The sequence below is a fragment of the Pristis pectinata genome, chromosome 14, assembly GCF_009764475.1.
Source record: "Pristis pectinata isolate sPriPec2 chromosome 14, sPriPec2.1.pri, whole genome shotgun sequence".
Taxonomy (NCBI): domain Eukaryota; kingdom Metazoa; phylum Chordata; class Chondrichthyes; order Rhinopristiformes; family Pristidae; genus Pristis; species Pristis pectinata.
The window spans coordinates 48,004,344-48,017,202 of NC_067418.1; the positions used below are offsets into that span (position 1 = coordinate 48,004,344).

Sequence of the window (12,859 nt, forward strand, 5' to 3'; positions counted from 1 at the left end):
CGGGGCTGGGGGAGGGCGGGAGGGAGGGGGGCGGTGTGGGGAGAGGGGGCTCCCAACATTAGCACCAACCAAGCTCGGTGGAGTGGACCAGGGGGCTGGGGTTAGATCCCCACCCCCCCCCCCTTACCTTTTACGCCCACCACTCACTCTCTGGAGCCCACCCCCCCCCCTCTCCTCCTGCCTCACCAGAAGGGATCCTCGCCCCCCCCCCCCCCCCCCACCTCCCGGGGACCATGCCGATCTCCAGAAGAGTTGGTCCGGCGTGAGAACGACGGGAGTCCTCCCGAAGATGAACAGATCGGACAGCGAAGAGTCGACCTACCGCCGCAGCCCGTCGGTGGACAGCGGGGACCAGCCGGGCGCTCACGGTGGTTTCCGCCGCTACAGCAGCATGTATGGTGGAGCCAACACCTCCTTCTTCGGGATGCACACAAACCCCGGGCCCAAAGCCAGCAAGACGGAGTACAAGTCGCCCAAGGGCAGCAAATACGTGGTTTTTTACCTGGATCTCTCCTTTATATTCCTCCTAGAGTTGAAGAGGTGCAGCGTGGCCCAGAACTGCCTGCAGTGCCTTAAGTACCTGATGTTTCTCTTCAACCTGCTCTTCTGGGTAAGTGAGGTTTGACTCCTTCTAGCTCTCACCCACTCCCTGTCGGTCTTTTACCTGGTACTTTACCAGGGCTGTTCGCAGAGTCATACAGCATTGGAAATAAACCCACCCCGTCCACAACTAATCCCATTTTATCCTCGCCTTCAGCTGCACTTACAACCGATTAACCTACCGAGGAAACCAGAGTCTAAGGGGGCTGTGGGCCAAACGTGGGCAAGTGGGACTAACCTGGACGGGCACGGACGAGTTGGGCCGAAGGGCCTGTTTCCGTGCTCTTCCGTCCCCCCAACACGGCCACAGGGAGGACGGGGCCAACTCCACAGGAGTTTCTGGTCGGGATCGAACCCGGGTCTCCGGCGCCCGGAGGCAGCGGCTGTGCCCGCTGCGCCACTGAGTCCCACCTATGTGTTCTCTGCCACTGAGGTGTTTGTATTCTCAGGACCGGTTCCCAATCGTGACTGAGGTGGGTTCACCTCCACAAGGCGGGAAGCCCACCTCCCTGGCCCCCCCAACCCACCCCCACCCTACCTACCTTCCCTGCGCCTCCCCGTCTCCAAGGGGATTCATCCCCTTCGTTCTTAAAGGATGTGGCTGGGGGGTTTACGTAGTTGTAACCAGGGCAATGTAAGCCCCTTGCACCCCCATTTCCCCCCCCCACCCCCCCCAGCACCGGTCGTTCTTGAACGGGTGTTGTCGTTATTCCAGTGGGTGGAGGGACGGATGGGAAAGCAGGGAGGCCATTCCTTGGAGGGAACCGATAGGAGGTGCATCTCGTGAATGGGGCAGTTGAGAGTGTCCACCTGGGGACATGAGGTCACCAGAGCAGCGCAGTGACCTGAGTTAACCCCGCCAACGTTTACCTCTCTGTACGTGGGACCCGGTTTACCTTCCCAAGATCTTGACAGGACCCATTTAAATAATGACGCCAGCCTCCGCCACCGAGCCCGATGACTTTGACGGTGGCGCAGAGCGTGGTTCCCAGGTGGCCGGCGATGGTCCTCTTCCCCAGAACACGCACCAGCACCCTGACCAAGTCACCTGCGTTGTCTCCGCACCCGAACCAGAAGCACTTCCAGCTTCGACTGTGATGACCGTGTTGGCAGGGTGTTGCCCTGTGACTGACACCGGGTCCCAGGGGCTGGCAGGCTGCTGGTTAGAGGTGGCACTGCACATCTTTACTAATCGGGCTATAGCAGCATAAGGTAACGTGGAGGTGAGATTCTGAGCCTTTAGGCTGAGTTATGTCTGGTGGAGACCACAACTGGATATGTCATTGGATTGGTTTGGTATTGGTTTTATTATTGTTACGCGTACCAAGACACAGTGGAGAAACTTTTGTTTGCGTGCCGTCCAGGGAGATCCTTCCATGTATGTGTAGAACATAGAACACTACAGTACAGTACAGGCCCTTTGGTCCACGATGTTGTGCCGACATTTTATCCTGCTCTAAGATCTATCTAACCCTTCCCTCCCACATAGCCCCCTATTTCTCTATCATCCACATGGCTATCTAAGAGTCTCTTAAATGTCCCTAATGTATCTGCCCCCACAACCTCTGCTGGCAGTGCGTTCCATGCACCCACCACTCTCTGTGTAAAAAAAAAACTTACCCCTGACATCCCCCTTATACCTTCCTCCAATCCCCTTAAAATTATGTCCCCTCGTGTTAGCCATTGTCGGCCTGGGAAAAAGTCTCTGACTGTCCACTCGATCTATGCCTCTTATCATCTTGTACACCTCTATCAAGTCACCTCTCATCCTCCTCTCCAAAGAGAAAAGCCCTAGCTCACTCAACCTATCCTCATAAGACATGCTCTCCAATCCAGGCAGCATCCTGGTAAATCTCCTCTGCACCCTCTCTAAAGCTTCCACATCCTTTCTATAATGAGGCAACCAGAACTGAACACAATCCTCCAAGTGTGGTCTGACCAGAGCTCTTTAGAGCTGCAACATTACCTCGTGGCTCTTGAACTCAATCCCCTGACTAATGAAGGCCAACACACCATACGCCTTCCTAACAACCCTATCGACCTGCGTGGCAACCTTGAGAGATCTATGGACGTGGACCCCAAGGTCACTCTGTTCCTCCACACTGCTGGGAGTCCTGCCATTAACCTTGTACTCTGCCTTCAAATTCGATCTCCGGAAGTGTATCACTTTTCACACATATCATGGAGTGTACATCGAGGTAATAAAACGGAAAACAGAATATATTGTTACAGATAGATAAAGTGCAAAGCAGGTAGACAAATAACATGCAAGGGACACAAGGAGGTAGATTGTGAGAACAAAGAGTTCATCTTTTTAGAAGATGGGAGGTCCATTCAAGAGTCTGATAACAGCCGGGACGGAAGCTGTCCTTGAGTCTGGTGGTAGGTGGTCTCAGGCTTCTGTATCTTCTGCCCGGTGGGCTTGTGTGGAGATGGGCCCTGTGTGACCTCATCTGGCGGGATGATGTGCCTCTGACTGAGATGTGGCTGGGATGGAGATGCAGTTGTGGCGCCTGTTGTTGGTGTCTTCTAGATGCTGATTTACCTGCAGCCAGCCGCTGATGCACGAGTGTGCACTTGCAGTTTGAGTCGTGGAAGTGGTACAGCGAGGAGGTAGGCCCTTTGGCTCATCCAGGTCCGTGCTGACCATCAACCAACCGATTGCACTAATCCCATTTTATTCTCCCCCTATTGGTATTGGTTTATTATTGTCACTTGTACTGAGGTTACAGCGAAAAACTTGTCTTGCAAACCGATCGTACAGATCAATTCATTACACAGTGCAGTTACATTGAGTTAGTACAGAGTGGCATTGATGTAATACAGGTAAAAACAATAACAGTACAGCGAGTAAAGTGTCACAGCTACAGAGAAAGTGCAGTGCAATAAGGTGCAAGGTCACAACAAGGTAGATCGTGAGGTCAGAGTCACATCTCATCGTATAAAGGAACCATTTAATAGTCATATCACAGTGAGGTAGAAGCTGTCCTTGAGCCTGGTGGTACGTGCCCTCAGGCTCCTGTATCTTCTACCCGATGGGAGAGGGGAGAAGAGAGAATGACCTGGGTGGGTGGGGTCTTTGATTATGCTGGCTGCTTCATCAAGGCAGCGAGAGGTAAAGACAGAGTCCAAGGAGGAAGGAGGCTGGTTTATGTGATGCGCTGGGCTGTGTCCAACAACTCTCCGCCATTTTTTGCAGTCCTGGGCAGAGCAGTTGCCGTACCAAGGCCGTGATGCATCCAGATAGGATGCTTTCTGTGGTGCATTGGTAAAAGTTGGTGAGTGTCAAAGGGGACAAACCAAATTTCTTTAGCCTCCTGAGGAAGTAGAGGCGCTGGTGAGCTTTCTTGGCCGTGGCATCTATGTGATTTGACCAGGACAGGCTGTTGGTGATGTTCACTCCCAGGAACTTGAAGCTGTCAACCTTCTTGACCTCAGCACCATTGATGTAGACAGATACATGTACACTGCCCCCTTTCCTGAAGTCAATGACCAGCTCTTTTGCTGACATTGAGGGCAAGGTTGTTGTCATGACACCATGTCACTAAGCTCTCTATCTCCTTCCTGTACCCCGACTCATTGCTATATCCTATTCTACCACTGACCCACATGCTGGGGTCGATTTTTTTTTTACAACGTCCGGTTAGTCTTCCCGACCCGCCCGCCTGCCTTTGGGACGCGGGAGGAAACCTGAGGGGGGGTGGGACCCACGGGGGAGAGAACCTGCAAACTCCACGCAGACGGCAACCCGAGGTCAGGATCGAACCCGGGTCTCTGGCGCCGTGAGGCGGCGGCTCTACCCGCTGCGCCATTGGTGCCAGCTGGTATTGGAGGGAGGGAACTCTTGTGAGCCAACGGATGACACCGAGTGGGACCACACCCCCACAGCGAAGCTCGTGTTACGGCAGGTCGACTCTGCCCCTGCACTGCTTGTGGGTTGATCGGTGACCGAGCTCCCCGGAGTGTTGTCTGGGAGTGTTCGTGCACTTGGACTTAGTGCCTGTAAGGGCCCGGTAAGGGACGTGCCCGAGGATCCGGTATGGATGGGACCCGGCTCCCCCCAGCAGTGCGTCCCTCTTCTGACTGAGCAGTACGCTGGGGAGGAGTGTGTGGGTCATGGGGGGGGCATTGTGGAGCAGGGTATCCACCTGACGTCGTGGGGGGGGGGGGGGGGGGGGGTTGCGTGCCCCGTTACACATGGGCTCCCGCTATTTCAGCACAGCCGAAGGCAACTCTTCCACTGCAGGGGCAGGAGGGGCAGGAAGCACGCAGCTGTGCAGGGAATGCGACCTTCCCGGCGGCGTGGGGTGCGCTCGCGTTCAACGCGAGGGTGAGCTCGGAAGGGTAGCGCCGGTGCTGAGGTGGCCGCTGGCAGAATGTCCAGCCTGTGGTGGTGAGCGGTGTACAGCCCCCAGGCAGCAGGCATGGGGCCTTGTGGTAGTTCCTTCATGTGGGTCCCCACAGCAAGAGAAAGGGGGCCACTGAGTGACAGGCCCTCGTCCCCAGGGCACCAACCCTCCCCACACACGTGCACGCACACACACGTTCACACACACATTTGTGCACACACGACTGCACACATACACACACACACACTTACACACTCAGATGGCCAGGTTTGCTCGCTCTTGCGCGTGCACACACGCACAAACACACACACTCTTACACACTCAGATGCCCAGGTTTGCTCGCTCGTGCGCGTGCACACACGCACAAACACACACACTCTTACACACTCAGATGCCCAGGTTTGCTCGCTCGTGCACGTGCACACACGCACAAACACACACACTCTTACACACTCAGATGCCCAGGTTTGCTCGCTCGTGCGTGTGCACACACAAACACACACACTCTTACACACTCAGATGCCCAGGTTTGCTCGCTCGTGCGCGTGCACACACTCACAAACACACACACTCTTACACACTCAGATGCCCAGGTTCACTCACACATTCCCAATCAAACACACATTTACATGCGATACACACACAGACCCACACACACAGCAGTGACAAGCAGGCGGGGAGGGGGGTTACAAGCAGGCGGGGAGGGGAGAGGGGAGAGAGCCAGTATAAAGAGGTGGGGGCGGAGAGAGGGAGGAGGGAGGGGGGAGAGAGGGAGGGGGAGAGGGGGGAGGAGTGGAGCAAAAGCTGGCAGGCGATGGGTGGATCCAGGTGAGGAGGGGGTGATGGGCAGCTGGAGGGGGGGGGGGGGGGGAGGGGAGGGAATCGTGACGGTGAGGGGAGGTGACATAGGGCTGATGGGATCCGATGGGAGAGGGAGATGGAACACGGGAGTAAAGGGAGGTGGGGAGGGCAGGTGAGAACAGAGCGGGGAGGGGTCCCAGTGTGTGGGTGATGGGCAGAGGAGGGGGAAGGAAACAGGGTGATTGGGGGTGGGGTGGGGGGGGGACGCTGGGGTGGGTGTAGGACGAACCGGGTAGATCAGGAGGAGAGGGGAAAGAGGCAGAAGGAAGGGGGAGCAGTTTACCTGTCATCGGAGAATTCAATGGGCGTGCCGTTGGGTTGTAAACTGCCCAGGTGAGATGTCTTGTAAACGCTGTGACCGTGTCCCTCGGGCAGGGCGTACAGATAGAGGTTGAAGCCAGAAGGGCAACCTGTGGGGGAGGTAGTGAGAGGGACCCTCCCATCCTCCCTCCCCCACCCCCCTCCCGGGCCGTGGGCCCTCTGCTGTGATTGAAGGTGCACGGTTGGCGGTGGATGTGAGACGTGGTCCTACACCGGTGGGCTGGACCTTCCCCTGTAGCCGTGTCTCCCAGTGGTTGCAACATCTCACAGGCTTGAGGCTCTCATGGGGAATTGGTGTGACTTCCCGAGGTGACGGGACAACCCCGTCCTGCCCAGCTGCAAGTACAGCTGTAGCGCGGGGCTGTTTCGCCAGAGAACAGAAGACCAGGAGGTGGGGGGAATGTTCCTGTCCTCCACCTGCGGCCTGTCCACTGTCAGAAAGGTTGTCGCCTGGCCCCCGGTCTTCTGCGGCCCCAGTGCCTGGTCTGGAGTCTCACCGGCGTAACGCGAGGGCTCCACAAGCCTCGGCTTTGCTCCTGCCTTCGTCTCCAGCGGGTGGGGGGTAGGGGATGCCGGACTAAAGAACGTCATTGACGTTCTGGGACGTTGGAGAGTGTCTGAGCCCAGAACAAACAGTGGGTGTGGTCGGTGTTTGGTGTCACGGCGGAGCCCCGAGGGACCTGCCGGTCTGTCTGCTCCCAGCGCTCCCACTCTACACCCTGCCACTGAGATGGTGCACCAACCATGTTCGTCGCCAGCACTAGGGAGGCTCCTGCAGTCTTCAGTGTGTCAAACAGTTCGTCCACCTTGCCCGACCGAGTGTGGCCGCTTTTCCTACTGCAGGCGAACAGCCGACATTGTACGCAGTGCGATGGAACACTGGATGAGGTGGGACACACGGGGGGCATTAGGCTCTGGTTCTTGGTTGTCAGTGATGCTCGGGCGTGAGGTCACTGATGTTCTCACTCCAGGTTCCTCCGGGGATGCTTGTTGGCTTTGACCTGCCGAGTGTTCCTATTCCTCTAAGAATATAGACCATGGAACATTACAGCACAGTACAGGCCCTTTGGCCCACAATGTTGTGCCATCATGTTATCCTGCTCTAAGATCTATCTGACCCTCCCACATAGCCCTCCATTTCTCTATCATTCATGTGTCTATCTACGAGTCTCTTAAATGTCCCTAATGTATCTGCCCCCACAACCTCTGCCGGCAGTGCGTTCCACACACCCACCACTCTCTGTCTTTCTAAAAAAAACTTAACCCTGACATCCCCCTTATACCTTCCTCCAATCACCTTAAAATTATGCCCTCTCGTGTTTGCCATTGTCGCCCTGGGAAAAAGTCTCTGACTGTCCACTTGATCTATGCCTCTTATCATGTATGCCTCTATCAAGTTACTTCTCATCCTCCTCCTCTCCAAAGAGAAAAGCCCCAGCTCGCTCAACCTATCCTCATAAGACATGCTCTCCAATCCAGGCAACATCCTGGTAAATCTCCTCTGCACCCTCTCTAAAGCTTCCACATCCTTCCTATAATGAGGCGAGCAGAACTGAACACAATATCCAAGTGTGGTCTAACCAGAGTTCTGTAGAGCTGCAACGTCACCTCGCGGCTCTTGAACTCAATACCCCGACTAATGAAGGCCAACACTCCAGACGCCTTCTTAACAACCCTAACTATGGATCCAACATTCCTCTCTTCCTCCCCTGCTCCTCTCCAACAAGGCTTCCCAAAGACCAGAAGAATCAGGAACCAGCTTCATGTCTTCCATGAGCTGGCAGTCCTCACCTGCCAGCCCCTCTGTGGGCTCGGTGCCACCTCCTCTTTAAGAGGTACGGGCCCATGTTAAACCACAGGAGTCAGCTTGAAGGTCATCCTGGGCACACTCCAGAGAGTGGAGCATGCACCAATGTGGTCAGCGGTGCATTTAGTGCTGGCTGCATGCTGAAATCATTCCAAGCAAGCAACGCAGCCTCTTGTTTCCCGCTTTGACTGGCACAGGTTAATCACCCATTACTTAATTCAGCCCCTGTGCAACCTTCTGTGAAGTTATCATCGTGGGACTGAATATGTGTGTGGGAATGCATTCTCGGTAGATGGCACATCTTCACGCAGAGACGACCTCCAGGACTGTGGCTTTACGCCGGGATTGTGCACCCTACTTTTCCTTTTCCGAAGGAGGTTTATTCAGTGATCTACAGCATCACCTTATTACATTACTACAATATTCCACTATTCACACTATTTGCAATCAACAGCTTCAAATTACAACACGGTCATCTCTATCCAGAACGCACCTGAGCCCCTGAGATGCCCACCGGTCTCAGAAATCCCCCCCATTGTACCCGTGGACACTGCGCGCTCCTTTTCCGGGGACACATGAGGCGTGGATGTAGCCCCGGGAGAGGGGCAGTGGGGCAGACCCCTCAACTGCCCCCACCCGCCTAGACCTGTGAATGGCCACCTTGGACAGGCCCAGGAGCAAACTGGACAAGGGACGCCCCCCACCGGCCAGTGCACCACATCCCCCCCCCCCCCCCCCCCCACTCTGCACCAGGTGACCGTAGATCAGCAGCGTGGGGTTCAAGTGCAGCCAGAACTTGAGGAGCGGCCCCTTCAGATACTCAAATAGAGGCTGCAACCTCTCACACTCCGTACACACAGGACACACCGAGTCCTCCCGGCCGCAGAAATGGAATTGTGCACCTTTGCATCATTGTATACACTTGCGCGTATTGTGTTGTACATTCCAAGGGCGCGTTACTGTGGCCTCTATGCTGAGTCCATGTCTGACTGTTTCTTGAACGTGATTTTGTGCAGGGGGTGGGGGGGTGGGGAGACACGCATCATTCTGCATAAAGTCATGGTTCTTGGAGACATAATTGTATGACAGCTTACCCCTACTGAGAATCCCTACGGTCACTGGATATGGGGTCGTGGGCAAGGCCGGTGTACGTTACTCATCCCTCATTGCCCTTAACCTAAGTGGCTCACTGGACCATTACAAAAGGCTATTAAAAATCAATCACACTGTGGATCCAGAATCGGTTGCAGCCCAGACTGGGCAAGGTGCCAGGCTTCCTTTCTTAAAGGGTATTAGTGCACCAAATGCAATCCGACAGTTCATAGCTGGCGTTATCAAGACTGGCTTTTTTTAATTCCAGATTTATTTAATTCCCCAGCTGCCACGGTGGGGTTTGAACTTGTGTCTCTGGTCTCTGGCCTCTGCTAAACCAGCTGTAGCTACTGCGTATATCAGGGTTTGCAGCACGCTGAGGTGACGAGGCTTGGTGCTCGAGGAGCTTACCTCCTTGGGGAGGTCCAGGCAATAAAGGGTGTGAAAATTTGTCTCATTTCCTTGGGGTTTGGGCTCTGTCCATCAACGTCACAGGCCACCAGACCAGAAGGTCTCGGTGCTGGGCACTACACACTGGAAAAGTCAGTTAGATTCACTCGGGGGCTGTCCCGATCCTCCCTTGTTTCAGCCTCTGCGCTCTTCTGGGAGATGCGTCTGATTGCCTCCCTGAATTTGTGACTCCGCTCCCGGCAAGGTCACAGAGCTATACATCACAGAAGCAGGCCTTTTGGCCCAACCAGTCCATACTGACCAAGATGTCTACCTGAGCCAGTCCCATTTGCCTGCGTTTGGCCCACATCCCTCTAAACTTTTCCTGTCCATGTACCTGTCCAAATGTCTTTGAAATGTTGTAATTGTACCCGCCTCTGCAGCTTCCACTGGCAGCTCGTTCCACATACCCACCACCCTCTATGTGGTGAAGTTGCCCCTCAGGTCCCTTTTAAGTATCTCCCCTCTCACCTTAAACCTGTGCCCGCTAAGTGTTAGACTCCCCTATACCCCAGGGAAAAAGCCTGTGACCATCCGCCTCATCAATGCCCCTCGTGGTCTTATAAACCTCCATATGATGATATATCTTTATTAGTCACATGTACATCGAAACGCACAGTGAAATGCATCTTTTGCATGGAGTGTTCTGGGGGGCAGCCCGCAAGCGTCGCCACGCTTCCGGCGCCAACACAGCACGCCCACAACTTCCTAACCCGTACGTCTTTGGAATGTGGGAGGAAACCGGAGCACCCGGAGGAAACCCACACAGACGCAGGGGGAAGACGTACAAACTCCTTACAGACTGCGGCTGGAATTGAACCCGGGTCGCTGGCGCTGTAATAGCGTCACGCTAACCGCTACGCTACCCTACCTGCCATAAGGTCACCCCCTCAGCCTCGTACGCTCCAGAGAAAACAGTCCCGGCCTATCAAGCCTTTCGTAACTCAAGCCCTCCAATCCTAGTAGCATCCTCGTGAATCTTTTCTGTGCCCCTTTTCCAGCTTGATGACACCCTTCCTGTAGGCTGGGCGACCAGAACTGCACACAGGCGCTGAGGGGGTGTTGGAGAACGCAATTACAGCCAGAGCCAGGGGGTGCGTAGTTTGTAGAGATGACCTCTGGAGTCATCGAGCAGAGACTTGGTCCTGGGACTGGATGGTGACAGAGACCCCTCCAGTATCGCAGAGAGAGGGAGTGTCTCCCAGTTCTCCATTGGCTGCAGTGCTGGTGGTGAAGGAACTGCCCTTATATGTCCAGATAGGTCCACACCTGGCAGAGCTGCTGCCTCACTTCCCCGCTGACCCCGGGTTTGATCCTGACCTCGGCTGCTGTCCAAGAACACCTCCTGTGCCGGCTGCACCCGTGCCGGTGGGCTGCTGCTCCGGTGGGGGCAGATGGCAGTGGTCCGGCTTCAGACAAGCTGATGTCTGGGCTGACGGACAACGGCAAGGGCGCGGTCAGTGTGCAGCAGTGGGAGGTCTGGTCCTGGGCAGGACAACCGGTTGGCACCCCTCCCCACCCCCGTGTGCAGACATCCCACAACCTCCTGGGGGGACAGGTTGTCACAGGACAAAGACCCTGTGGGTTCAGGGGTCCAGAACCACGGTGGGAGCTGCTGGTGAGGCTGCAAGGTGGCTGTGGTCTGGGCTGCAGTGGGAGCTGAGTCCTCAACCATCAGACACTGTATTGGGCTGGGCAAGAAGCTGGTCACTTCTACCCTGCCCAGTGGTTGGCCGGGGTTCGATTCCCGTCACTGTCTGTAAGGCATTTGTACGTTCTCCCGTGTCTGCGTGGGTTTCCTCCGGGTGCTCCGGTTTCCTCCCACGTTCTAAGGACATACGGGTAGGTTAATTTGGGTTTAAAATGGGCAGCGCGGACTCGTTGGGCCAGATGGGCCTGTTACCACGCTGTAAATAAAATTTAAAAACTTTTTAAAAAACAACTGGTGGACAAAGACAACCAGCCACATGAGAAACTGAAGCAATATTGGATATAATCAGTGACGGACCTCCCCCCACCCAGAACTGGTGGCTTTCCAAAGCAAAGGCTTCCTTCTGTATTAAGAGGCAGTTGTGAGGGAGTGAAGGGTTCTTGCAGGCAATATCCACCACTGGCACCTCAAGATGGCTTCACGCGGGTGTGGAGCACTCCTCAGAGCACTTGCTGTTGTTTCTGCAGGGCCTCACTGTGTGCAGTCATTGCAGCGTGGGCTCGGTTGTGAGGCTGAGGTGACCAAACCCCGCCAGCCCCGACACACCGTGGCTCTTCACGTTACCAGGGGAGAGTCCGCATGATCACCACAGCCCCCACCAGCCGTCACACTCCGCTCCGACCCTCACCACTCTGTTGCACGGGTCAACCTTCCGCAGATCTCCCTGCCCCTCTCATCTCTCTCTCTCTCTCCCCCTCTCTTTCTCCCCCCCTCTCTCTCTCTCCTCTCTCTCTCTCTCTCTCTCTCTCTCTCTCTCTCTCTCTCTCTCTCTCTCTCTCTCTCTCCTCTCTCTCTCTCTGTCTCTCTCTCACTCTCTCTGTCTGTCTCTCTGTCTCTCTCTTTCTCTCTCTCTCTCTCTCTCCCAAAAACATTACTGCTTCCTTGGGGAGGATACTTATCTCTGCCTCTGGACCCTACCCACATCCCTTCAACGTATTTGTGGTACCTACTAATCCAAGGTGGGTCACTATGAAATCAAGGATGGGGTGACCACCTGCATCCTATGTTCCTTGCTGGGAAACTGAGGATGAGTCCTTGTCTCTACCTGTTGCCAAGTTACCTGAGCAAGTTTTCGAGAGAGGAAAGCTGTTTTGGTATCCTGACAAATACTTGTCTGATGAATCCTGAGTCCTCCCCTTACTAAAAGGGCACTGACCAGTCCAGGTTTTTTTTTATATGTTTATTCAAGAGATGTGGGCTTCGCAGGCTGAGCCAGCATTTAATTGCCCATCCCTAGTTGCCCTTGAGAAGGTGGTGTTGAGCTGCCTTCCTGAACCCGCTGCAGTCCTTGAGATGTGGGTGTACCCACAGTGCTGTTGGGGAGGGAGTTCCAGGACTTCGACCCGGTGACGGTGAAGGAACGGGGATATACTTCCAAGTCTGGATGGTGTGTGGCTTGGAAGGCAACTTCCCGGCGGTGGTGTTCTCCATGCTTCTGCTGCCCTTGTTCTTCCAGCTGGTAGAGGTGGTGGGATTGGAAGGTGCTGTCTGAGGAGTCTCGATGAGTTGCTGCAGTGCGTCCCGTAGATGGTACAAACTGCTGCTACTGTGTGTCGGTGGTGGGGTGAGTGAATGGGTGCGGATGGGCTGCCCATCGAGCGGGCTGCTATGTCGAGCTTCTCGAGTGTTGTTGAAGCTTCACTCACCCCGGCAAGTGGAGGGTGTTCC

General features: G+C 55.2%; 1 protein-coding gene across 2 annotated transcripts in view; it reads left to right on the plus strand.

Moving 5' to 3' along the window:
* Positions 1-242: 242 nt before the first annotated feature.
* The window catches only part of tspan4a (tetraspanin 4a), a 63,452-nt gene continuing 50,835 nt past the window's right edge, over positions 243-12,859 (plus strand). For both annotated transcript variants that reach the window (XM_052029081.1, XM_052029080.1), the window contains exon 1: positions 243-610. In XM_052029081.1, coding sequence (XP_051885041.1) covers positions 290-610 — 321 coding nt within the window. In that variant the 5' untranslated portion in view covers positions 243-289. The remainder of the gene's footprint in view (positions 611-12,859) is intronic.